At 36.2% G+C, this 27,058-nt stretch overlaps 1 protein-coding gene across 7 annotated transcripts in view; it reads right to left on the bottom strand.

Moving 5' to 3' along the window:
• The window catches only part of Fam169a (family with sequence similarity 169 member A), a 71,064-nt gene that overhangs the window by 6,019 nt on the left and 37,987 nt on the right, over positions 1–27,058 (bottom strand). For 6 of the 7 annotated variants that reach the window (XM_074077294.1, XM_074077293.1, XM_074077297.1 and 3 more), the window contains 6 exons: positions 17,213–17,392; positions 9,589–9,717; positions 8,991–9,103; positions 4,807–4,846; positions 4,190–4,340; positions 1,524–1,680 (listed from right to left, as the gene is read on the bottom strand). In XM_074077294.1, the coding sequence (XP_073933395.1) occupies positions 1,524–1,680; positions 4,190–4,340; positions 4,807–4,846; positions 8,991–9,103; positions 9,589–9,717; positions 17,213–17,392 (770 nt within the window). The remainder of the gene's footprint in view (positions 1–1,523; positions 1,681–4,189; positions 4,341–4,806; positions 4,847–8,990; positions 9,104–9,588; positions 9,718–17,212; positions 17,393–27,058) is intronic. The other variant, XM_074077292.1, reaches the window with a different exon arrangement.

Genomic DNA, 27,058 nt, shown 5'->3' with positions numbered 1-27,058 from the left:
CAGGGGGGAAAAGTCAGGACATGATTACTATGTACTAACTTACTTGTTATGCAAGATGAGCCTCTCTCAGTCCTTATCTGTCATCCACCAGGACTCACAATAGATTTAGAACATTACAAGGTATGGGTTAAAGAAGAGTCTTACTGGAAGAAGAAGGATTTAGGAGGCAATGTAAACAAATAAACAATCTACAAGTATCCCACACTCCCATCCTTCTTAGCAGACAGGAGAGGACTAGGATGCTTTGTGATTATCAATTTTCTTCTTTTAAAATCAAATATTTCTAATTAATCCTAGTGACACTCTAATAATCAGAAGGCATTTTATTACTATTTTCAAAATTAGAAAACTGATGTGCTTGAATGTTCACAATTAGATATTGTGGACTACACTGGATCCCTGAAAGCACACAAAGGAAAGAGATAGCAAAATCAGAGATGTATGTATTTTTCTATAATAAAAATTTTCTAACATAAAAAAAATTTCAGGCCAGGCATGGTAGTACGTGCCTATAATCCCAACAGAAATGCAACAGCTTACATGATGTGTATACGTCAGCATATTGTAGTGTTTAAAAGACATAGACGTTTCCATAAACATTTAGGCAAATATGCCTAAAAAATACGCTTTGCTTTATTTATGAATTTTCTGCAAGAAGAATGACATTTTAAAATATAGTCTAAGGAAAACGAAGCTAAACTGGAGTGACTTAAGAAAATAAAATTTATAATCTAGTTATTTACCTGCTGGATAGACTTGCAAAACAGATAAAAGATTTTTCAAGAAACTCAAGTACATATGAAAGAAGAAATAAGGAATCTTTAGACAGGAAAGGACTGAAGATGTTAAAGGAAAATAAAGACAGAAAAAGTATGTGAAGAGCTGCAGGGAACAAGCCAGATGAGCAGTTTACTTAGTTACAAAGAATTTACTTATTTGTTTTCTCCTGTTCAAAATAAAATGAGTGTAGTTATTTTTTACAGGAATTTGTAAGGCCAACTATGATCAAGTACTTTTTCCTATATGACTAATTCCTGCCTTTCCCACCAAAACAGAGATGCAACTGAGGACTTGCCGGACTTGAAAGCATTCAAATTGGCTCTATAAAGGTCACATCATGTGGGTATGTCTTACATGTGTTTAATTCCACATATCAATTTATATTTTAAGTGCACTGAGGGATCGTCCTACTTACACATCTGCATTTATATTTGACATAATTCAAACTTTATAAACTCACCTTAAAAAATAAAATTATATTTGTGACTTTATCCTCTCCCCTATTCTAGTGTGTGGTTAACTTGGCTTAATATATGCCTTTTTTCCCCCAGTACTGTGCTCAAACCCAGGGCCTTGGGCATACTAGACAAGTGCTCTACCACTGAGCTACATCCCCAGCCAATATATGCTTTTTGACACTAACCATGATTTCTAAAATATATCATGACATTTTTCTAACAATATGATTAAGAAAGTTAAATTTGAGTTATTCCCATTCATTTTATTTAACAAGGGACCCATACTTTTTCACCATCTTGTGTCTCCAGGCATGATTGTGTTTCTAGTATAGGATGTGCATCTCTGTCACTATTTTCATCCTTGAATTCAGTGACTCTCTGCTCAGGTTCTTCTTCCAGGAATTCTTCTGAACTCTCTGATGTGCGTGCAGTAGATTCCAATCTAGGGAGAAAAAAAAAAGAAAAACCAAACACATTCTTATTTGTTCTATTAAAGATCAAACTTCAGAATCCTTTTTTTTCTTTTCCTTTCAGTATTTGAAGGCCTGAGTTCAAACCCCAGTCCCACCAAAAAAAGAAAAAAGAAAGAAAAATCAAATCAAATGAATCAACAACTTTAGATTTTGTAGGTCTAAAACCAGTCTTTTCATCCTCTTTTAAATTTGTTCTCTTTTCAGTTCAATGAATAACATCACCATCTTCTCAATCATGTAAACTAGACCCTTCTTTATCTTATTGTACTGAAATGAACATATGCTGCAGAGCACCCGAGACAAGTCTCAGTGAACAGCTTTGTCCATAATTACAGATGCTGGCACAATTACTTATTTGTTTTTGGGGTGCTGGGGATCAACCCAGGGCCTTGTGCATACTAAGCACATGCTCTATACCATGGAGCTATACTCCCAGCCCTGGCATAGTTAATAACAAACTCCCTTTTCATTCTTAAAAATGTCAGCATGGACAATAGAGAATAATGGTTTATTTTTAGTTCCAAAATGCCTTTCAAACATACCCCTAACTTTTGGTTCCCATTTTCACAGTTCTACTTCAGGCCACTATTCTCTCTGCAAGTCGTCATCCCACTTGCAGCACACTGTTACCAAGGCTTTCAGAGCAACATCAGTCTCCTAATCAACACTCACCCCAGCTTTGTGCTGGCTGGGAGGAAGAATGTGGTCTGAAGCCACCCCAGGGCAAAAGTGCAAGACCTTATCTGAAAAACAACTAAAGTATAATGAGCTGAGGTATGGTTCAAGTGGTAGAGAGTTTGCCTAGCAAGCACAAGACCCTGAGTGCAAATTCGAGTACTGCCAAAAATAAATTCTTCTCTACCAACTTTGATTATTAAATCTTTACTTGTCTTTGAAGCCCTGACCCCAAATGCCAAATATCCCCTCGTTCCCTCGATCGGACACAATTCCTCTTTCCTCTGTATCCAAAGCATTCTGCACTCCTATTTACTGCTCTCTCACAATCCACCTTGCAGCACTTTTAACTGTGTATGTGCCTGGCTTTACTAGTTGGTGGACAATTCCTCAAGGACAAAAATGACATTTTGTTCTTCATAATGTCTGAGGAAGAAATTCAAGCACTGAGTTTTACTGTTCTATTCATGAAAAGCAAAGAAAATTCCCGAATAATTCTGGGATATTCAACTTAAAATGTATTGTTAAAAACAGAGTGACGGATAAGAAGGAGTAACAGAGGGGTGCATGTGATCAAAGTACATTATATGCATGTATGGAAATACCATAGTGAAACCTTTTTGTACAATTAATATACACTAATAAAATAAATAAAATACATTGTTATATTTGTTTCTAAAGGATACTACAACAACTGCTCAATGGAAAAATCATAATCTAAACTATTATTATTTTCATGAATTTCTAGATTTAAATATTTACTTATATTTGCACATTTAGCATTATGATTTAAACATTCACGTACTTAATTACCACAAAATTATTTACTTAATGACATTTGCATAGCTACAGAATTCTCTATCTGAGTAAAATAATTTCACAGTAAAAATGGCAAAGCTTTGTTAACTAACGGGTTGACTCAGGAATGACTGGTAGAAATACTAGGGCAAAGTCTAATTTTAAATACTGCTTTTTTATGTGGTATGGGGATTGAACTCAAGCCCTCATGTTTGGTAGGCAGGTACTCTACCACTTGAGCCACTCCACCAGCCATTTCTGCATTCAAGATAGGGTCTCACTTTCTGTCCAGGCAAGTCAGGACTGTGATCCTCCTACTGATGCTTCCCTGGGATGACAAATGCATGTCATCCTTGAGATGGGGTCTTATGAACTTTTGCCCAGGCCGACCTTGAACAGCTACTTGAGAGAACCCAAGTAGTAGTTCCTGATCCCACCTCTCCATTAGGTAGGATTACATGCTTGAGCCATCATGCCAAGCCAAAATTTTGCTTTATGATTCAAAAGAAGACAGAAGGTAAGGTTTTGACCCAAGAGTTCTGTTGATTCAGCTGACTACTAAGTTTCTGGAAGAAATGAACCTACTATTTATGGTTATCACCAATTTATAAATTATATTCTATCCCAGTAAAATGGATCAATTATAAAGTAAAATTGAGGGTTCTTAAAAACTGACTAAGCCTCAGCACTACTAAATTCAAAGTTGATGATAATGATTCACTGGGATAATATAATGACTAGAATATTCTCCTGCATTTTCACACATGAAAGATTCAATAGTGAGTTTATTCCACGCTCTCACTAGTACTTCCTACCTCCAACACTGTCAAGGTAACACTACTGGGAAGCATAATCAATCATACTGCAGCAGAATCCAAATACAAACTCCTGCACCACAAGGCCATTTGCTACACAAACAACAAAACAGCCTTTATCTTTAGTACTAAATACTAATAGTATGAAAGTAAGAATAAGCAAAATAATGAGAATAAAATAAGTCTTTACTTGTTTATTGAAGCCATAGGTAATGTCTGGGCAGTTTTTTCATCTTCACCTTGAGAACTACTAAATTCAGAATCCTGAAACCGCTTTCCAATCTTTGGTCGCTTTAAATGACTGCTTCGAGTACGAGTGGAAACAGGTGTTTTTTCATGACCTAAGGGAAAAAACCAGCAAAACTGACTTAATAACGTATTTAAAGAATTACCTATTAAAATATACAGGAATGCAAGAACTATGCAAGTTTACATACACTCCTACCACTATAGATTTGCTCTTCCCCCACCAAGCTAAGAAAACAATGTGTTTCAAATTATAACTGTCAAAATTCACTTCTATATTTCTAAGTTATCCTGAGCTTTGCAGTTTTAGTAAGTGTTCTCACTTACATTCTCTCCCAATGATTTTGGGAAATAATGTAAACATTACTACCCCTATTTCACAGGCAAGGAATGAAGAAAAGGGAGCTACAACGGCGTCCACAATGCCAATAGTGACATCAGAACCCAGACCAAGGTGTGAGAGCTAAGTTTTCACTTGCTCTAGGTCTCACCCATACACACACTTACCCCTAATCCTGAAGTATCTCAAATACTTCCTAATAGATCAGCTGAATTTCTTACCTTCAGAAGTACTTGCAAAGGCATCTTTTAGAGAATCAATCTAAAACAGAGATAAAGATTAAAATCCGATGTCTTTATTTTTTTCCTCCCTATGAATTTATTTCATTAAGTTTCAAAGAAAAAAATTTAGCCCTTCTGAGGTTTTATTGGCAGTACTAGAATTTGAACTCAGGTCCTCACACCTTGCTAGGCAGGTGCTCTATCACTTGAGCCACTCCTCTAGCCCTTTTTATGTTGGGTATTTTTGAGATAAGGTCTCTGGAACTGTTTGCCCAGACTGACTTTGAATCTTGATCTCTGCCTCCCAAGTACCTAGGATCACAGGAGAGGCTCACATAGCATTTTTCATTAAGAAAATTTACTTTAAAGATGAAAAAACTTTACAGCCTCAGTTTATTATGAGTCTGAAAACTCATTCAATCACTGAGTTTCCCGGTGTTCTGTCCTCAACCGCCTACTCTCCTCACTTTCTTACCTACTTTCTTCACTTCAACGTCTACTGATAATGAATCTGAAAACACAACTTACACAGCTTCCAACCTGATTTCCAAATCTCTGTTTCCAAAGAAATGTCTCCCAGTGGATGGCCCATCTGATTTCACATCAACCCATCCCAAAATGAACCTTATCTTTCTTTCCTCAACATTACTCGTTATCTTGGTTAATGGAAATAACAATTTAGTAATTCTAGCCAGATATCTGAGGCAGTAACAATTTCTTTCTAACCCTCATTCATTCACAATCAGAAAGCCTGTCAATTTCTAAAGAATCTCTCTGAATTTCCCTCTCCTTTGTATTAGCATGGCTTTATTATCTTTAAGTGAAACTATTCCAATAGCCTCCTCACTGATCTGGTATCCCTCACTCTAATCCCATCCTGTCTAATCCCTTTCACCTTGATGACAGAATGGTGCTTCCAAATCACCTATTCTGCCACCCCTTTGCTCAAAATCTTGTTTTAATTTAATGGCTTATCACTACATAAAACACAAACTCACAAACTTCATTAATATCACTTTCATATTAAACGTGCCATTTTCTATAACACCTCTGTTTCCTTCACATTATCTTCTGAAATGCTGTAACAACCTTTATCACAGAACTCCCATTTACCCTCTTCCTCTGCTATGTACCTCCAATCATTTGCTATAATGTTAAGACAATTTTTATCCTATAGTATATTTGTTTACTCATTTGTTTTCAACAATGGACCATCTAAGATTTCCTACTCACATATTCTTTTGTATGTACAATGCTTGCCACAGTCCTACTCCATTCTAAATCACCATCCATTAATTCATTCATCACACACTGAAATTCCATGGTAGGCACAGACATTAGAATATCTACTATGGTTGACAATAATCCTATATTTCAAAGTAGGTAGTAGAGAAGACAAAGAAATGACAAATGCTTGAGGTGATGTATATGCCAATTATCCTAATTTAGTCATTACAAATTGTATGTATTCAATATAAACATTGAAATGTCATACTACATCCCAAAAGTCTGTACAAATACTATGTGTAATTAAAAAATTTTTTTTAAAGTCTACTTATAGGACACAAACAAGGGAGTAAATGTGACTGATGATATGATAAAAATCTTATCTTCAGGAACTTTATAGTTGTTCTCGGCTTCCACCTGGGTCCCAACATACTCCCCTTTACATTTCCCCTCCCTAATTTTTAAAAAAACTTCATTTATACCTATGTGTCCAGCCATGGATTGTTCCCAGTGAGATATGAAGAATATGGAAGTCTTCTGATCACACACTACACTACAGCCATTAATATTTTTGGCAAAGCCAGCCAAGGAGTTAAAAAGGAAATGTGCTTGTTTCCCTCTTCTTCTCAGTTTACAAGCTGACTACCACCCCATGGACTGAAGTGAACTGACCACGTGCGACGGAATGAAAGCCTTTAGGATCCAAATCATAAGGCAACAAGGCTATCAATCTCCACAAATGAACAAGATCTCCATGAACAACCCAGATCTCCATAAGAAACCTTCACTGTAATGAACAATAATTCAGACACCTTGTGTCCAAGTGAGTCCCAAGGGAAAAAAAATAGGAGAGACAATTCCTCTTGTAGGTAGGGTCTGCTGCCTCTTGTCAGCTTGAAGCAGATACTGAAGGTGGACTGACCCCGTTCAGCAACCCCAAAAAGGAATTTTTTGGAATACTGTCTCTCAGGGGGAATCTGAGGCAGGCTCAGGAACCACCCTTGTCCCTCCCTGCTCATTGATTATTGAATAAAAGTCACCTCCCCTTCCCATACATTATCTTAGTTTTTAAAAGCACCTGTAGAGCAGAAACAGCTCTCTCAGCTTCCAGCTTCCACCTGGGCCCCACCATGCTTCCCCCTTCCCTAACTTTTAATAAACTCCATTTACTCCCCCCAAAAAAAGAACTTTATAGTTAAACTAGAAAAGACAAAAAACAATAAGTAAATGGGACAAAAAAGAGAAATACATGTAATGCTTTACATATAAAAATAAAGAAAAGGAAATAAAAACACCATTACCCAAAAAATAAGTCATGTATCTGAAATAAAATTACTTCCTCATGGGGTTACTGAGAAAAGGTGTTATAAAATAGTGAATATGAGAACTAAATATTTTTCTTGAGCTAATTAAAACATTAAAATAGTAAGAGTTTCTAAAATGAAAGAAAATGTATGCTACCAACTTTATGACGTGGTATCACTTAATATATTCTCATTCAAATGATACATTTAAAATTATTTTGATTAATATTAAAATGAATCATTGTCTTCATTACATTTAGGCAGATTTTCTACTTCTTGCATATAAAGAAAAATTCTGCATAGCAGAGAAATTTTGGGCTATAATATAAGAGAACGGGCTTATTCTGAAGTTCTAAAATAAAAACTTTTAAAAATCTAACTCCTTATATGAAGAACCATATTGTTTATATTGTTCTTAGAAACATATAAAAACTTTCCAAATAAACAGTCAACTTTCATGCAAATTAAGATAGGAGCTTGGGGTGGCTCAAGTAGTAGAACACTGGCCAACAGGAGGCGCTGAGTTCAAACCCCAGTATAGGACTAGAGGTGTGGCTCAAGTGGTACAGCATTTGCTTTGCAAGCACCATGTCCTGAGTTCAAACTCTAGTACCAGCAAAAAAAAAGGAAATAAGCACAAATGCATATGCATTTATAAAGTATATATAGATATACTCAGATATGCATATTCAAAAATACAACTACAACAAATGCTATTATGAATGAACACTACATAAAATAGACTTGTGGAATTCCAACAATGGGGCACCATTTTAAGTAATATTAAGTACCATAAAACATCAGTTCTAAATCTGGTAAGTCCTGTAAGGTCAGCAATGAGACCTGTCCTTCTATCTGCAAAGCATATTCATTCTACAAAGATTTAGTTGAGGGCTGATGGCTCAGGGCATGGCTCAAGTAAAAGAGTGCCTGTCTAGCAAGCATAAGGGCCTGAGTTCAAACCCCAATGCTGTCAAACAAAAAGAGGAAGACCTAGCACATATAGCCTCCAACTTTGCACAAAAACTACATAATCTTTAACCTACTCCTAGTTCCACTTCTAGAAATTTATATGTTCACAGAAATCACTGTATTTGCACAAATATTCATGTATAAGTGTGTTTCCTCCTGGGCCACTTAAAAATGTAAAAAAATTAAGTGCCATGTTAAGGAAATAAATGATGGTAATTACATGCAATAGTGCACTATTTGACAACCATGTTTTAAAGCAGCAAAGCCATGGAAAATGCTTAAAGTATTACTGTTAACAAAAAAGCAGCTAGCAGCAGCATAAAATAAAAACAAAACATGGACTGTGCATAGACATATGCTTCATAGTATATAATAGCAAATGCATATACAAAACTGTAACAGCGGCTATATCTGAGTGGCAGATTACATTTTTTTTCTTCTATATTATTTTATGTATATTTGAAACTACCTTTAATTAGTTTATAATACTATACATATATCATTTATTTTTCAAAGAAAATTAAATCCTCTATAATCAATTGACAGAAGATGCTAAGAAAACTGATGCAGTTGAAATTACTGGCTGTTGAATGAATCATAAACATTTAAAACTTAAATATAAACTAAATTTGCTTTACAGAAACATCATTACTCCTTTCAATGGACATATAGTGTACCTACAGTTAGCTGCATCTCACTAGACTGATTGTCTTCGGCACCCAGCTCATATTCTGGAACAGCTGCAAGACCACATTCTCCTGACACAGGTCTTTTGGCTTCATGTTGAGAAACTGCTGGGTATACAAAAATTATTTGAATTGTAAACCAATCAGCATTTGCTCTGCATTGTAACACTGTACTGATTTTCATAAATCATACTCTGAAGAGGAAGCTAGACAAGAAAGGTACCAAAAATCTAGGTGTGGGATGTCCCTTTCACAGTGTCTTTTAATCCTTGCCATTATCAAGAGACTTAAATAGTTATCTTCAGTGTTTAATGATGCTAGAAAGATATGCTTGAGATTTGAGGCTATTTTTGATCCCCAGAAACCTATTCTATGCTTTTCATTATTCTGTATTTGTTTTTTATTTCAATTCCTACCTGAGCTGCTCTAAGTCCCAATTAGTCACTCAAAAATTAATACACAATGAAAATTCAAACTTTAAACAAGAGCATCTGTTATTAGAAAGTTCAAATTATAATATACCACTGCTCTGCAGTATGAGGCACCACCATTATTAAAGGCTGTTTTTTCAACTGGACTATATTCATTCTTACCTGTAATTTTAAGTGTTTCTCTCTGTAATGCTCTGGTAACTGGTATTCGCTGGTACCAATGTCCAACACCTTCAACTTCCCAAAGGAGTTCATGGTCTCCAGGATACTTTTCAAAGTATTGTTTGGAAGCTGAAAAACATATTTACAATTTTCTAGAAATCTCAGATACCAACTGTTAGAAAAAGAGATGATGGAAAGTAATCTGCCCAACTCACTTAATGAAGCCAGCCTAACCTTGATACCAGAACACCACCAACATAACTCAAGAACAGTATATAACGGTCTCATTTATGAATAAAAATCCTGTAAAAAATTCAAGTAAAAAATTTTAACATTGATAAATCTAAAAGTCAGTACATATATAAAATGTCACATATAAATTCAAGAAAACACTACCCATATGGTCCAACCACTGTGAAAAAAGTTCGGCAGTTCCTTAAAAAGTTAAACATAGAATTACCATATGACTAATGATTCTACTCTCAGATTTATATACAAAAGAACCAAACACAGAAAATCAAACAGGTATGTAAACCAATACTCACAGCAACAATATTCATAATAGCCACAGGTGGAAAAAATACATGACCATCAACAGACAAATAAACAAAATATGGTATATTCATACAATGCAATACCATTCAGCCTTAAGAAGGAATGAAATTTTGATATATGTCACAATGATTACATTAGAACATTAGTGTTCATTATAACACTACAAGCACTGTGTTTAGTGAAATAAGCCAGGCACAGGAGGACAAATATTGTATGATTCCACTTAAATTATGTACTTAGAATAGGAAAATTCAAAGGGACAAAAACCAAAAGCAGAGGTTACCAGAAGATTAGGGGAGGAAAAAGAGAAGATATTATTGTTTAGTGGGTAGAAAGCTCATGTGGGGGATGAAAAAAACAGTTTTGGGTATAGGTAGTGATGACAGGTACAAAGCATGTGTACAATGTCACTAAAATGTTCACCTACAGATCTGTGTGTGTGTGTGTTGTGTGTGTGTGTGTGTGTGTGTGTGTGTGTTTATTGGTGATGTTCTAGATATACAGGTTGAATATCCCTTATCCAGAATGCTTGGGACAGAAGCGTTTTGTTTTCAAGATTTTTAGAATTTTGCATATGAGATATTTTAGATACTGGACCTAACTTTAAACATGAAATTTGTTTCTTTTTATGCCTTATATATATAGCCTGAAGATAACAATATACAATTATTTTTAGTGCATTTGTGTTTTGACAGTGACCTGTCATGTAAGGTCAGGTATGGAATTTTTCACTAAAGAATCACAGCAATACTCAAAAATTTTCAAATTTTGATGTCAGCTTTCAGATGTTCTGATTAGGAATGGCCAGTGTGTATCTGCTTACTCAGCATGGTGCTGCAGTGAGGAATACAAAGATGACACTTATGGAAACAAACAATGAAGGAAAAGTCAACCTTTATGACTTTCAGTCTCTGAGATTTCTTTTTACCACAGCATAATACAGAAAACAGCAATATCAAGAAATTTACATATTGATCTGTCCCCAGTGTATTGCACAGAGCTTCTAAACTCCTTGTTTAGAAGGAGAGCAAGAGGGTTGTTATTAGAAAAAAAAAATGCTCTTAATCACCCAGGAAATTCCAAGGGACTAAAGAGCTTGGTGTCAGGTACTACTATCAAAGACTAAATATTAGAGCAAACGATTCTTCTGGCACCCTATCCACAAACGTGGGAACAAAAGATTCTCCTGACACAACTCCTGGTAGAGGCTGGTCACCAGAAAGACCAAGCCATGATCGTAAGGTTGAGGTATCAGCCATATCTCATTCTCTGAAAAGGGACAAGAGCTGGAAATGGAGTTAGTAACTGATCATGCTACATGATAAAGGCTCCATAAAAAACTATAGAGTTTTTAAAAACTTCTCAGTTGTCAAACACATGTGAGTACCAAGAGTATAATGTGCAATGACTCCAAGGAAACCGAAGCACCTTCACTCAGGACCCTTCCAGATCTCACATGTGTACCTGTGTCCCACTGTTCATCTGTATCCTTTATTAATAAACTGGTAAATGTAAGTAAAGTGTTTCTTAGAATTCTGGAGCTCCACTAGCAAATAAGTCAATCCCACATAGAAGGAAATCCCCATAGAGTGCTCGTCAGTCAAAAGTATAGGTGACATCTACTGCTATCAATTGGTATGTGAAGTGGGGTCAGTCTTTTGGGACTGAACCCAGAGCCTGGGGCTCAGATTCTGACACTGTCTCCAACTGAAAACAAATGCTTCTGTCCCAAGCATTCTGGGTAAAATATATCCAACCTATATATCCAGAACACTGTCTAGTGAACATTTACAAGCGTGTGTATGTATGTATGATACCCTCAGTTAAAAATCCCATCACTCCATAGGAACCACTTCATTTCATAACTTGGTAGCTCAAAAAGGGAAGAGAAAAATGCAGCTACAAGTCAGGCTGAACTTGGGGGAGGACAATGTCAGAAGTCAACTGGAGATAGTGTCAGAACTCAATTAGAAAATACCTAGTTGGTGTCCACAGAAAAATTGTGTGGTGTAGTAGAAATACACATCTAATAGCAAAAATGTGTTCAATCCTATGAGTAGAGGGAAAAAATTGGATTTTTTTCCTTTTTACACTAGCCTATTCTGACTAACACAAATAACAACAGACCAGCAGCAATTACCACTAATAGGTAAAGGTACATCCATTTGTAGCACACTATATAAAAAAGAATGGTTCATACTATGCTATTAAAAAAAAGTACAACTAATATATGCTAATAAAAAAAGAGGAAAAAAGGATTTCAGAATTTTGTCAAATTTTCACACTGATGTAAAATAAAATATATCAAGGGAGTAAAACAAGATTTAATGTACAAAGTGTAATGTCTGTGTAGAAAGGAAGAAAAAATGCACATTTTGATAATATACACAGAGTATGTCTGGAATGACACATAAGAAATTGATAAAGCTTGGAGTCAGTGGCTCACGCCTATAATCCTAGCTACTTATGAGGCTGAGATCTGGAGCATCACAATTCAAAGCCAGCCAAGGCAAATAGTTCAACAGACACCATCTCAAAAATAATCAAAGCAAAACGTACAGAGATGTGGCTCAAATGGTAGAGCAACTATTTTGCAAGCGCAAAACCCTGGCTTCAAATCCCAGTCCAGAAGAGAAGAAAGGGAGGAAAGGGGAAAGAGGGAGGGTAAAAGGGAGGAAGGAATTGATAACAGGGCTGGGATATGGCTCAGTGGTTCTATCCTCTGCACCAAAAAAAGAAAAAAGAAGAGAGAAAGAGAAACTTCTTACATGGAAATCCTTTATTCCTTTTGAATTTTGTAATTGTACTACCCATTCAGTGGAAATTATTCAGTATTAATAATACTTAAGTACCATCAAAATAAGTAAAAACAAAATGTTAAAATAAATATAAGATACAAGCTAGGAAATCAGCAGATAAGTGGGTGCTCAGCACCAGCAAGGCCCTAAATTCAATCCCCAACATCAAAAACAAGACAGAAAACCAGGTGCCAGTGGCTCACACCCTAATTCTAGCTACTCAGGAAGCAGAGATCAAGATGGAGGTTCGAAGCCTGCCTGGGCAAATAGTTCCTGAGACCTTATCTCAAAAATACCGGACACAAAAAAGGGCTGGTGGGATGGCTCAAGTGGTAGAGTGCCTGCCTTGCAAGTGTAAGGCCCTGAGTTCAAACCCTAGAACCATAGCATCATAAACAAATAAATATGGGTAGGTTTTGAATATGTGAGAGGAACATTTTATTTTGTTGACCTTCATGTTTATATAATGTACTGTCATTTTCTGTCAACAGGTATTCCTGTTTTTACTATATCACTCAAGGTAAAATTTAAAGTACAGGTTGAGCATCACTTAACTGATATGCTTGGAAATAGAAGTAATTCAGATTTCACAATTTCTCAGATTTTGAAATATATGCATATTCATAATGAGAATCTTGGGGGTAGGTTCCAAGTCTAAACACAAAATCCAGTCATGTTTCACATATACCTATGTATATAACTTAAAGATACTATTAATATAATATCTCTAATATCTTTGTGCATGAAACAAAGTCTCATGGTTTTGAACTTTCTACTTGTCACATCATGTCAGTGTTCAGAGTTTCAGATTTGAGTGTTTCAGATGCTGGATTCTCAGATTAGGGATGCTCAACAAGCATTTATATAGAAAAAATGTTCTAATTGAAGAAAAGTCAGCAAGTCTGGGCAGAAACAGCTCAACATGCAAAATTATATAACAACTAAATTATAAAGAACTACCAACTTAGCCCACGTCTCTAGGTATACATGCCACAGTACTATATACTATCAACATCTCATATTTAGCTACCACCCACTCTGGCCTGAGAATGAATGTCATACTTGACATTCATTACCTATTTAGGGAATGAACAAACCATTTGTTTAAAGCTTGCAACACAAAACAGTATAGTCTTTCCTACAATGTCCAAAATATTATTGGAAACAAGTGAAGATCGTCAAAGAACTGTCTGATACACAGCAACATTAAATTACTAAGTTGAAAGAAAAAACTGAATAGAAATCCAAACTCTTCAAATGTAATAAGCATTGTGCTCTTTCAGGACAGTCAGGAAGAGCTACCAATAAAAACTGGAGAGGACACAGAATCTAAAAAAGGACTATTAAAATCTCTGATTCCTGGAACAAGACAAGGATGCCTACTTTCACTGCTTTTATTCAACAAAGTACTTGAAGTCCGAACCAGAGCAATCAGGTTAGAGAAAAAAAATACAGGTCATCCAAATTGGAAAAGAGGAAGTCAAATTGTCACTATCAGCAGATGACATAATCTTATATACAGAAAACCCCAAATACGCCACCAAAAAACTATTAGAACTAGTAAATAAATTCAGCAAAGTTGCAGGACATAAAGTCAACATGCACAAATCAGTAGTGTTCCTGCCTAGCAACCACAAGGCTCTGAATTCAAACACCAGTACTGCCAAAAAAAAAAAAAAGAGAGAGAGATTAAAAAATCAATCATGTTGCTATGTATCAATGGCGAATTATCTGAAATAGATAGTCAAGAAAGCAATCCCATTTATAATAGCTACAAAAATAAAATACCTTAGGAATAAATTTAACTAAAGGGATGAAAGATATCTACAATGAAAACTATTAAGATTGATTTACATTTTTTTTAAATGGAAATTTATCAAGCCAGGCACCACTGGCTCACACCAGTAATCCTAGCTAGTCAGGAGGAGGCAGAGATCAAGAGGATCACAGTTGGAAGCCAGCCCAGGTAAATAGTTTGCAAGACCCTATCACAAAAAAATTGGGCTGGTGGAGTGGCTCACGGTGAAGGCCCCTGGGTTCAAGCCACAGTACCAAAAAAAAAAAACAAGGTATCCTGTGTTCATGGATTGGAAGGCTCAATATTGCTAATGTCCATACTACCCAAAGTAGTCCCTAGGGACCCAAAACAATTCAGTCTCTATTTTTTAAAAAAATGACATTCATCGTATATCTAGAAAAAATACTTCTAAAATTTTCATGAAGAAAAAAACACAGCATGTTGTTAGCATAAAGAGACCAATAGCAGGCCCACAAGTCAATTCATGAATGTAAAGCCAACCGATTTTTGGCAAAAGTGCTAAGAACACACATGAGAGAAATAACCTTCTTTCAATAATAGCTAGGAAAAGTGAATATCCATATACAGAAAAATGAAACAAGACCCCATCTCTCACCATTTACAAAAACCAAGTCAAAACAGATTGAAAACCTAGGTATAAGACTCAAAACAATCATACTACTAAAAGGAAACACTTCAGGACACTAGAATGAAAAAGAATTTTTTTAGACAAGACCTCAAGGAAAAGAAACAGGCCGCAAAATCAAATACAGACAAATGGGATTACATCAAACTAAAAAGCTTCTACACAGCAAAAGAAATAAGAGAGTGAAGAGACAGCCTACAGTATGCTAAATATTTGCCAACTATCCACCTGAAAAGAGGTTAATATCCAAATACAGAAAGAACTACAAAAACCCAGTACAGAAAAAAACCCAGATTAAGAAAATGGGCAAAAGACCTAAAATAGACATTTCACAAGACATACAAATGGCCAACAGGTACATGAAAAAAAATGCCTATCATCAGGGAAATGCAAATCAATAAAATATAACCAGTTAGAACAGTTATGATCAAAAAGACAAAAAATAACAAGTGCTGCCAAGGATGTAGAGAAAAGGGAACCAATCCTCACACACCGCTGACAGGAATGTAAATAAGTTCAGTCATTACGAAAAACCATATGGATGTTTCTCAAAAAATTAAATATAGAATCCCCATATGATACAGCAACCTCACTACTGTGTATATAATCCAAAGAAGTGAAATTAGTATGTTGAAGAGACACACCTGCACTCCCAAGTTTATTGCAGCACTACTCACACAGCCAAGAAATGGAAATAACCAAAGTGTCCATCAACCAGTGAATGGTAAAGAAAATGTGGCATCGTCTATAAAAAAGAATGAAATACTGTCATTTGTGACAATGTAGATGGGCCTGAAGATCACTGTTATATGAAACCAGCCAGCACAGAAACACAAATACCACGTGAGCTCACTCACATGAGAAACATAAAAAGCTGAGCTCATACAATTTGAGAATGGAATGGTGATTATCAGAGGCTGGAAAAAAATGGTCAAAGGATCTGAACAGACTTTCTCCAAAGGCAATATACAAATGGTTAATAAGCACATGAAAAGATGTTTGACATCAAATGTAAATCAAAACTACAATAAGATGTCACATCATATCTAATAGGATAACTATAATTAAAAAATAAATATTGGTGAGAATGTAGAAAACTTGCAATCCTCATACATTTTTTTATGGGAACGTAAGATGATGTGACAAACTATGGTATATCTGGATACATAAAAAGTCTGAAGTACTAATTCATGCTACAACATGTATGAAATGAATGCATTATGTTAAGAGAAAGAAGCCAGACCCAAAAAGTCATATACTGCATGATTCATTTATATGAAATGTCCAAAATGGGTAAATCCAGAGACAAAAAAAGAGATTGGTAGTCGTCTTCCAACAGACAGAGAAAGGAAGAAATGGGGAGTGACTGCTCATTGGGATAAGGTTTCTTTGGGGGTGATGAGAATGTTCTGGACTTAGTACTTAAAGCTGCACAACTGTGAATATATTAAAAACCACTGAAGCTAGGTGTGGCGGTGCAAGCCTGTAATTCCAGTTCTAGAGAGGTAAAAGCAGAAGGATTGTGAGTGTGAGGCCAGCCTGGGTTATAGACCAAGACCCTGTCTCAAAAACAAGAAACAAAAGAACACTTAACTACACACTTTAACAGGACAAATTTTATGGTATGTATGTTAGAGCTACAAATTGTAAAAGGCCACCTGATCTCCCAAAATAAAAAAAAAGAAGCACACATTCACAAAATTAATCTTAGAGAGCCCCAAATTCCAAATTTATTCAATATTGATATGTACATTTACAATATTCCGGAGAAACAACCTGGAAGTGACACCAAGATATGTTTAACATTTTTCTACTTAGTTCACTTACCCGTGTACATGAGAGCAGACAGTGGATACCGCAACCCCAGTGCATCTTCTGTAAAGGAATCAACAAAATCCTCCAGCATATTAAGTCCAAAATCTTTGCCTCTGAATCTCTTTCTTACAAACATTGTATCGAGAACTGGCAATTGGTAACTTTGGGTAAGAAATGAGGCACATAAGCTTCCTGCAGTTAAAAAAAAAAAAAAAAAAACCCAAATTTTTTCACATTAAAATATATATACATTATATATATATATATATATATATATATTTAGTGAACATGGGTTAACAGTCTTTCTAAAAACATTTAGTTTTTCTCCTACATCAAGAATGTTAAAGAAATGTATAAATTCTCTAATATGAAGTACTTTCCAGATTTTATAACATTTTCTAATGTATACACGTGATAATGAGAAGAGCTATGTATTTATATTTGCAACAGTAATGCAGGACAAAGTACTCATTACTATGAAATATGCACTTGACAATATGCATTATATATACTGTAACTGTCTATGCATGCAACTATAAACTCCATTATTGAAATATCAAAGAGTGTTTGATGAATTTGTAATACATGAAATATTCACTTCCAACCTTAATACCTGAACATCCAACTGTTCCATTCACTTTTTCCCTAATGAGTTCCATCTCATTTTGATCCAGTTGATGACTATAAAGAAGTAAATTAGTTCTCCAAATTTTTAAGGGCTATGGATTAGGACTTATGTCTAGGAAAATATACTTTAAATGTTATAGCTAAGTAGGAGAAATAAGTTATAATAAGTATGTATCTCCTTAGGAGACAGCTTTGGTAACATGTCTTTAAAGAACACTGCTGACTATTTGTGCTCTGACCATCCAAATAAAGATGTCTTATGTCATTTAATATGTCCCTCCATCCCCACCTTTTTTTTTTTTTTTTTTTTGAGATAATGTCTTGCTATGTAGCCCAATCTGCCTCAACTTTGTGATCTCTCTGCCTTCGCCCACACAAATGCTGGGATTATGAGAGTGAATTAGAGGCCACCACACCAATGTCTTTTTTTTTTTTTTTTTTTTTTTTTGTGCTCCTGGGGCTTGAACTCAGGGCCTACACCTTGAGCCACTCTACCAGCACTTTTTTGTGATGGGCTTTTTTGAGATAGAGTCTCACGAATTATTTGCCTGGGCTGGCTTCAAACCGTGATCCTCCTGATCTCTGCCTCCTGAGTAGCTAGGATTACAGGCGTGAACCACCAGCGCCCCGCTCAATACATCTTAAGATATTACAAGTTGAGGGCTGGCAGAGTGGCTCAAGTGGTAGAACACTTGCCTAGTACTCAGGTCTGTGAGGCCCTGAGTTCAAAACCCAGTACCACCACCAAAAAAAAATTGGACAAGATGAAGGCACATGGAGGGCTCTTCTACCTTTCATTAATCTTAGACTCAAAGTTATCAGTCAACATTCTCTGTTTTGCCTTATGTGAAACAGTTTATTACTCTTAATCAGATCACTCATAAGGTTTTGGATAATTTTGACAATATAGTTCAAACAAGAAACAAAATATCAGATAACAAGGCTCTCACAAATTGACTTTTATCAAAGTCAATAATGAGCTGACCAATATATCAAGATTTTTTCTTTATTTATGATTTAACTGGAGAGTTCAGTAACTTTTTATAAGAATCTCCAAGACTATAAATTTTTATTAAAATTGGGGTGGGGAGGGAAGTAGTAGAGTTTGAACTCAGGGCCTTCTGTTTGCTAGGTAGATACTCTACCACTTCAGTCAAGCCACCAGACCAGTTCTTTTAAATTTAGAATAGATCATGTACACTGTTACATAGTTAGATCTTTTTTCTTTTATTTTTGGCAGGACAGGGGTTTGAACTCAGGGCTTCACACTTCTAAGCAGGTTCTCTATGGCTTAAGCCACATCTCCAGCCCTGTAATTGACATAATTGTTGGTATGCATTTAAGATATTACTAAGGGTCTAAACTTCTTCCTCTCCCTCGCCCACATACGGGGGTTTGAAAGCAGGGCTCACCAACTCGAGCCATGAGAAACTACAGCTGGTTAACTAGCTAGTGCGCATGCTTTAGAATACTTACAAAAGAATGCTAATTAGATGAAGGAAATCTCCAGCAAATTTTGTTTTCACAGAAAAAAATCCTAAGTGAGAAAAGGTAAATTCTAGTACCTGAGAATAGTGTTTAAATGGTCAATTTATGGAAGAAAATGTTTAAAGTTCTTCTACTTATTTGTTATGTGCTTGTTAATTTAAAAAGAAATCATGCTGATTCCGCCTTTGCCTACACCTTAAACTTTTCTGCTCTCTAGGGTTCAATTCTTATACAAATTCAATAGGATGGCAGAAAAACCTCCATTTTCACCAGAGTCTTAAGACACATCAACAACTGTAGACAGTAGAATAATTACCTAGCACAGCAGAAACCAGGGCTTGTGACATAGGCGAAATTCACATTAAACTGACTAAATTTAGAATTGACAGGGTAGACTGAATGGTTACGTTCCTCAAGTTTCCATCTTCGCCCTTTTCCTTCTACACACTGTCTCTGGATAACCCTGCCCACACCCACAACTTCTGCCATTTTGCCAAGTACTGATGACTCAATGTCCTTTTTATTTTCTTGCAGTGCTGGAAATCAAACTCAGACTTCACACAAGCTAGGCAATATGCATCAGCCCTAATGACTATTTTTAACCAATGTAAGGCAAGGGACTTACACTAAGATCAAGAATGGAAGACCACCAGTACCACCACAAAAAAAAAAAAAAAAAAAGGAAGATCTCATACAAATGGAAATGAAACAAAAACCACATGATCATCTCAATAGCTGCAGTAAGGGCTGGGAGGTAGCTCGGTGGTACAGCGCTTGACTAGCATGCGTGAGGCCCTGGGTTCAATCCCAGCACCAAAAAAGAAAAGACAAAAAAAAAAAACCTCTCCCCTCAATAGTTGCAGTAAAAGCAAGACAAAACCCAAAATCTAATGCCGTTCATGATAAAAATACTTCACTTTTTCAACCCAATGAAGAACATATATTAAAAACCCATAGCTAATATCATGGTCATAGTGAAAATGAAAAACAGTATTTCCTCTGAAGATCAGGAACAAGATAAGAATGCTCACTCTACCACTTCTACTCAGCCTCAGACTGGAGGTTCTAGACAGGGCTATTAGTCAAGAAAAGGAAAGAAAAAGCATTCAGATAGGGAAGCAGGAAGCAAAACTCTATTTGCAGATGACATGATTTTAAATATAGAAAATTTTTTAAAATTCACCAAAAAACTATTAACACTAATAAAGGAGCTCAGCAAGGTTGCAGGATACAAGAGTAATAAACAAACATCAATTATATTTCTATATATCGACAATGAACAAACTAAAAGTGATTAACAAAGTAATTCCATTTCCAAAACATCACAAAATAGTAACATACTTAAGAGTAAGTTTAAAAAAAGAAATGCAAGATTACAGACTATAAACATTGTTACCAGAAATTAAACACCTAAATAAAAAGACATCATATGTTCAAGGATCCGAAGACTTAATATTGGTAAGATGTCATTATTCCCTACCCAGGAGGCAGAGGTAGGACTGTGGTCCAAGGCCAGTCCAGAAAAGAGTTAGCAAGACCCTATCTCAAAAAACAAGCCAGGTGTGGTGATACATGTCTGTAATCCCAATTACTCAGGAGGTCTTCAGATAGGAGGATTACAGTCCAAGGCCAGCCAGAGAAAAAGTCTAAGACCCTATCTGAAAAATGAACTGAAAACAAAAGGACTGGGGTGTGGTTCAAGTAACAGACTACTTGCCTAGCAAGGATGAGCCCTGAGTTCAACCCTTAATACCACCAAAAAAAAAAAAGACAGAGAGATATCAATATTCTCCTAACCGACCTACAGACTCAAAATCCCACCTGGACTTTTCACAGAAATTGACAAGCTGATCCTAAAGTTCATATGAAAATAGAAAGCATCTCCAATAGCCAAAACAATCTTGGCAAAGAACAAAGTTGGAGGATTCAAACTTCCCAATTTCACAACTTACTACAAAGCTACAGCAGTCAAGATTATGTGTTACTGGAAGGAGAACTGATATAGACATGAATGGAAAGAGAATCAAACACATTCATAGTCAATTGTTTTTGATAGGAATACCAAGGTAATTCTGGGAATAAGTCTTTTTAATGAATACTGCTGCGACACATAAATATACACATTTTTAAAATGAATGCTGTTGGGCCCCTTCTTTGTTCCATATTCAAATCTTAACTACAAATAAATCATAAACCTAAATGTACAAGCTAAACTCATAAAACTCTTACAAGAAAACAAATGTGTAAGTCTTCATCACCTTGGGTTAGGCAAAGACTTCTTAGGTACAACACCAAAAGCATAAACGACAAGAAGAAAAAGATACACTGGACCTTATCAAAACTAAAAACGTTCATGTCTCAAAAGACACCATCAAGTAGGTTCAAAGACAACCCACAGAAGAAGAAGAAATATTTCCAAATTGTATATCAAACAAGGGACATGGTAATAATAAAGAACTCTCACACCTAGAAAAGAAAAGGAACCCAGATCGATAGTAAACCAAGGGTTCCAGGAGCTTTAGGGAAAGGGAACAGGAAAGGGGTTGTGACTGATAATGAGTTCAGGGATTGTTTCTGAGGTGATGAAAATGTTATGGAAACACATAGTGGTGATGTCTGCACAACTAGGTCATATACTAAAACCATGTAATTCCACACTCACAAAGGGTGAATTTTAACCAGGCACTGGTGGCTCACACCTGTAATCCTAGCTACTGGGAAGGCAGAGATTAGGGAGGTTGCAGTTCAAAAGTTAATGAGACCCCATCTCAACCAATAAAAAAGCTGGGTCTGTGGTGCATGCCTTTCATCACCAGCTATGGTGGGATTCCTAAAATAGGAGGATTGTGAATCCACACTAGCCTGGGTAAAAAGCAAAACTCTATCTCAAAAATAACCAGAGAAAAAAGGACTGGGGGCGATGGCAGGTGAGGCAGGGTGGTAGAGCACCTGCCTCACAAACAAAGCCCTGAGCTCAAACCTCAGTACCACCAAAAGGGGGAGGGGGTGTAAATTTTATAGTATGTGAATTATAGCAGAATGGATGGATCTCAAAATAACTACACTGAATAAACTCAGGCCAACTTACCCCCAAAAAAGAGTACACAGTACAGGACTGCATTTATATTAAATTCTAGAAAAAACCTATTCTAATTTATAATAATAGCAGGTAAGTGTTTGCTTGAGGACAAATAAGGGAAGGAAGGAATGGATATTACAAAGCGATAAAAAACTTTTGAAGGTAAAGGATACGTTTCATTATCTTGATTGTGGTTTCACAGTTGCATACATATGTCAAAACTCACTAAATTGCAAATTTTAAGTATGGGAAATGTTTTTTGTATGTGCTACATACACAATAAACCTGAAGAGGGTACAATCCTATTAAAAATGGGTAATTTGAATAGCTGTTTTTCTAAAAATACATAAATGACCAATAAACACATGAAAAGATACTCAACATCCTTAGTCATTCCAGAAATGCAAATTGAAATTACAATAGCATGCCACTTCAACCTACTAGGTTGACAATAATCAACAAAACAGATAAGAAGTGGGAACATTTTAACCCTTGTACATTAGTGTTGGGAAAGTAGAATAGCACAGTCACCTTGGAAAGCACTGTGGCAATTCATTAAAAAGGTGAACCATATAGTTAAGTTATCACATGACTCAAGAATTTCATTTTAGGCACATACTCCAAGAGAAATGAATGAAGATGTACAGACTTTATAGAAAGGTTTTTTAAAATATTCAGAAAGTAGAAAAAGTAGTCATCATCAACTAATGAAAGACAAAACTGGAATGTTATTTGGTCACAAAAGGGAGGAAGGACTGATACATACTACAATATAAAGGAGAGGTGAAAAATCTCAAGCATAAAAAGCCAGACACAACATTGTATGATTCCATTTATATGAAATAGTAGATTCGTGGTTGCCAACGACTGGAGGGCTCAGAGTGGGGAGTTACTGCTAGAGTACAGAGTTTCGTATGAGGGTGATAAAAATGATGTAAGATTGGTTGTGGTTTAGTTTTTGTTTTTGTTCTTGTTTTCTTGGCAGTACTGGGGTTTGAATTCTGGGCCTCACACTTGCTAGACCAGTGCTCTACATCTCAAGTCACTCTGCCAGCCCACTTTTGTGTTGAGTACTTTTGAGATAGTATCTCTCCAAGTATTTGCCCTGGCTGGCTTTGAACCATGATCCTCCTGATCTCTGCCTCTTAAGTAGCTAGGATTATAGGCATGAGCCACTAGCACCCTGGCTGTATTGTCTTCTTACAATGGGGGAATCATATGGCAATAACTATCCCAAAAAAATGTTTAAAAAACAAAATAGCAATTCCATACATGTGACTCCAATAAACCACTTATATTTTACAGACAGCCCCAACCCACTCCTCCCCACCAATTTACCAATTTCACAGTAAATCTCGCCACCATTTGTCCAGTTACTTAGAGCAAAAAGCCCAGAACTCATCCTTGGCTCTTTGCTTCATAGCCCTGCACAAATCCATCAGAAATCCTGCAGCAATCAGTAACAATAATACCACTTTTATGTACTTTTTTAGACTAGAGCTAGACATTTTCTTGAACAAAGAACCCACCTCATTCCCAATAGTCTTGGAATAGTCTTGGGACTCCAACAAGGCTTTTCTCATTTCTTCAGGATAAAGATTTCTCTAGGGTAAGGATATTTCCAAAGCAGCTAGTAGCTTCAATTTAGTTTTTTCTCTAAGATTGTCTACATTAAAATGTGGCATCTGTTTACATAAATTCATACAATTTGTCTATTTCTTATCACAGAACAAAATACCACTCTTGGGGATATACCCAAAAGACTGTTACTCCAGAGGCACCTGCACACCCATGTTTATTGTGGCACTATTCACAATAGCCAAGTTATGGAAACAGCCAAGATGCCCCACTACTGACGAATGGATTAAGAAAATGTGGTATCTATACACAATGGAACTTTATGCAGCCATGAAGAAGAACGAAATGTTATCATTCGCTGGTAAATGGATGGAATTGGAGAACATCATTCTGAGTGAGGTTAGCCTGGCCCAAAAGACCAAAAATCGTATGTTCTCCCTCATATGTGGACATTAGATCAAGGGCAAACACAACAAGGGGATTGGACTTTGAGCACATGATAAAAGTGAGAGCACACAAGGGAGGGGTGAGGATAGGTAAGACACCTAAAAAACTAGCTAGCATTTGTTGCCCTTAACGCAGAGAAACTAAAGTAGATACCTTAAAGCAACTGAGGCCAATAGGAAAAGGGGAACAGGTACTAGAGAAAAGGTTAGATCAAAAAGAATTAACCTAGAAGGTAACACCCATGCACAGGAAATCAATGTGAGTCAATGCCCTGTATAGCTATCCTTATCTCAACCAGCAAAAACCCTTGTTCCTTCCTATTATTGCTTATACTCTCTCTACAACAAAATTAGAAATAAGGGCAAAATAGTTTCTGCTGGGTATTGGGGGGGGGGAGAAGGAGGGGGCAGAGTGGGTGGTAAGGGGGGGTGGGGGCAGGGGGGAGAAATGAACCAAGCCTTGTATGCACATATGAATAATAAAAGAAAAATGAAAAAAAAAAAGTCATAAAGCTTCCATTGAAGTAATCAGTGGTGTTGATTTTTAATAGCCACATGAGACTTTCATTATTTTTCTAGTTTAACAGACAGCCCTGATCATTATGGGCCTGTTCAGCTAGTTTTGTGGTAAACCTTAATTAGACACCAGCATATTTACACTTTTAAATGCTCACTTGTTTTCAAAATTATACATGTACACTAGTTACTGTACAATAGTCCAAGGAGATTTGCTGAGAAAAAAGGAGCCCTATATAACCATCTCCCTGATCTACACTCTTTCCATGTTCCAAAAGCACATTCTTTGAAACCAATTGACCTTTTCAGTATTTACTTACTTTCACATCTCTAAAGAACTTACTACTTTTTGATTTTTCCAATTTATACATAATCAACTGACTTCTCACTATGAAATAATTTAACTCTTACCTATATTCAGACCCTGATCAATTTCACCATAAACATACTTCCTAAATGACCTCCATCATTCCAAAATAATAATTTGTAATTTTATTTATATCAATTTTCAGTATTTGCTATCACAATATAAATGCTTGTGACAACTGAGCCATGTAATACACAGTGGCTGCTGCTTCTTTTCTGCATTGCTGTATAAAGCTAGTGACTACCACATTTAAAAGAAAAGCTCTAGAATTATGACACAGCTGTGATTAGAGATTGTTTTGATTTGAATAGAAAAAAATATAAAATGTCCTGCCAGGCACCAGTGGCTCACACCTATAATCCTAGCTACTCAAGAGGCAGAGATCAGGAGGATCACAGTTCAAAGCCAGCCCAGGCAAATAGTTCCAAGATCCTATCTCGAAAAAACCCTTTGCATAAAAAGGGCTGGTGGAGTGGCCCTGAGTTCAAGCCTCAATACCACAAAAAAAAAAAAAAAAAAAAAAAAAAAAACCAAAATAATAATATATATATTTATAGATGTATACACACACACACACACACACACACACACACACACACACACAGAGCCTCATGTTAAAGTCTTCGTTCACAGATGGTGGTGCCGTTTTCTGGAGGTGCTGAAAACTTTAGGAGGTGGGGCCTAGCTGAACAAAGTAAGTCATTAGGGCATGCCTATGAAGGGTATTTTCTCCATGGCCCCTTCCTACCTCACTGCTCTCTGCTTCCTGGCTGCCATGAGGTGAGAAGCTCTGTTCCATCATCCTTTCCACCATGATGCTCTACCTTGCTTCAGGCCAAGGCTATGGAGCTAACCAAACCCGTACTAAACCCCTTGAAGCACTGACCCAAAACAATTCTAAGTCTTTTAAACAGTTCCTCTCAGATATTTCTTGCAGCAACAAAAAAGTGTGACTAACACAGGGTTCTCCTTTTTCTCATAAGTGTTCTGATCCGATATCTTTATTGGTTTACTTTCTTATTTTAGTAGAGCATAAACACTAGTCATTTCCTGAAAAAAGATGTATGGGGGTAAACTGTTTTGAAATTAATCTAAATTGTCCTTCTTTTATTTTCATAGTTCATTGATGCATGTGTACAGAATTACATTGGAAATGGTTTTCCCTCAGTGTCTTAAAAGTGCTGAGAAATCTAGTACCATACTGATTCTAGATTTTTTGCTTAAGCCTTTCACTCTTTGGAAACTAAATAATCTTTTCTCTATTCCCAAATGTTCTGAAATTTCACAATAATCTATCTTGGCATTGGTCTAGTTTTAGACATTGTAAGCATTGCATGTTCAATCTGGAAATGCAAGTTCTACAGTTTTGAAAAATATTCTTGAGTTATTTCCTCCACAATTTCTTCCCCTACAATTTCTCTTTTCTTTCCTTTCAATACATCTATTATTTAGCAGGGGCCGGTGGCTCATACCTGTAATCCTAGCTACTCAGGAGGCAGAGATTAGGAGGATTGTGGTTTGAAGTGAGACCCTATCTCAAAAAACCCTTCACAAAACTAGGGCTAGTGGAGTGGCTCAAGGTGAAGGTCCTGAGTTCAAACCCCAGTACCGCCAAAAAAAAAAAAATCTATTATTTTTAAGATTGATCCTCTAATTTTATCTTTTTCTTTCATACTGTCCCCATCATTTTGGGGTTTCTGTTGTTTGTGCTCTCCTGTTTGGTCAGTTATTAAGATTTATCTTCCTTCCATTCAATT

Source organism: Castor canadensis, chromosome 6, assembly GCF_047511655.1.
Source record: "Castor canadensis chromosome 6, mCasCan1.hap1v2, whole genome shotgun sequence".
NCBI classification, from domain to species: Eukaryota; Metazoa; Chordata; class Mammalia; order Rodentia; family Castoridae; genus Castor; species Castor canadensis.
The sequence above is the reverse complement of the archived record's forward strand: the minus strand, read 5'-3'. Positions and strand labels throughout refer to the sequence as shown.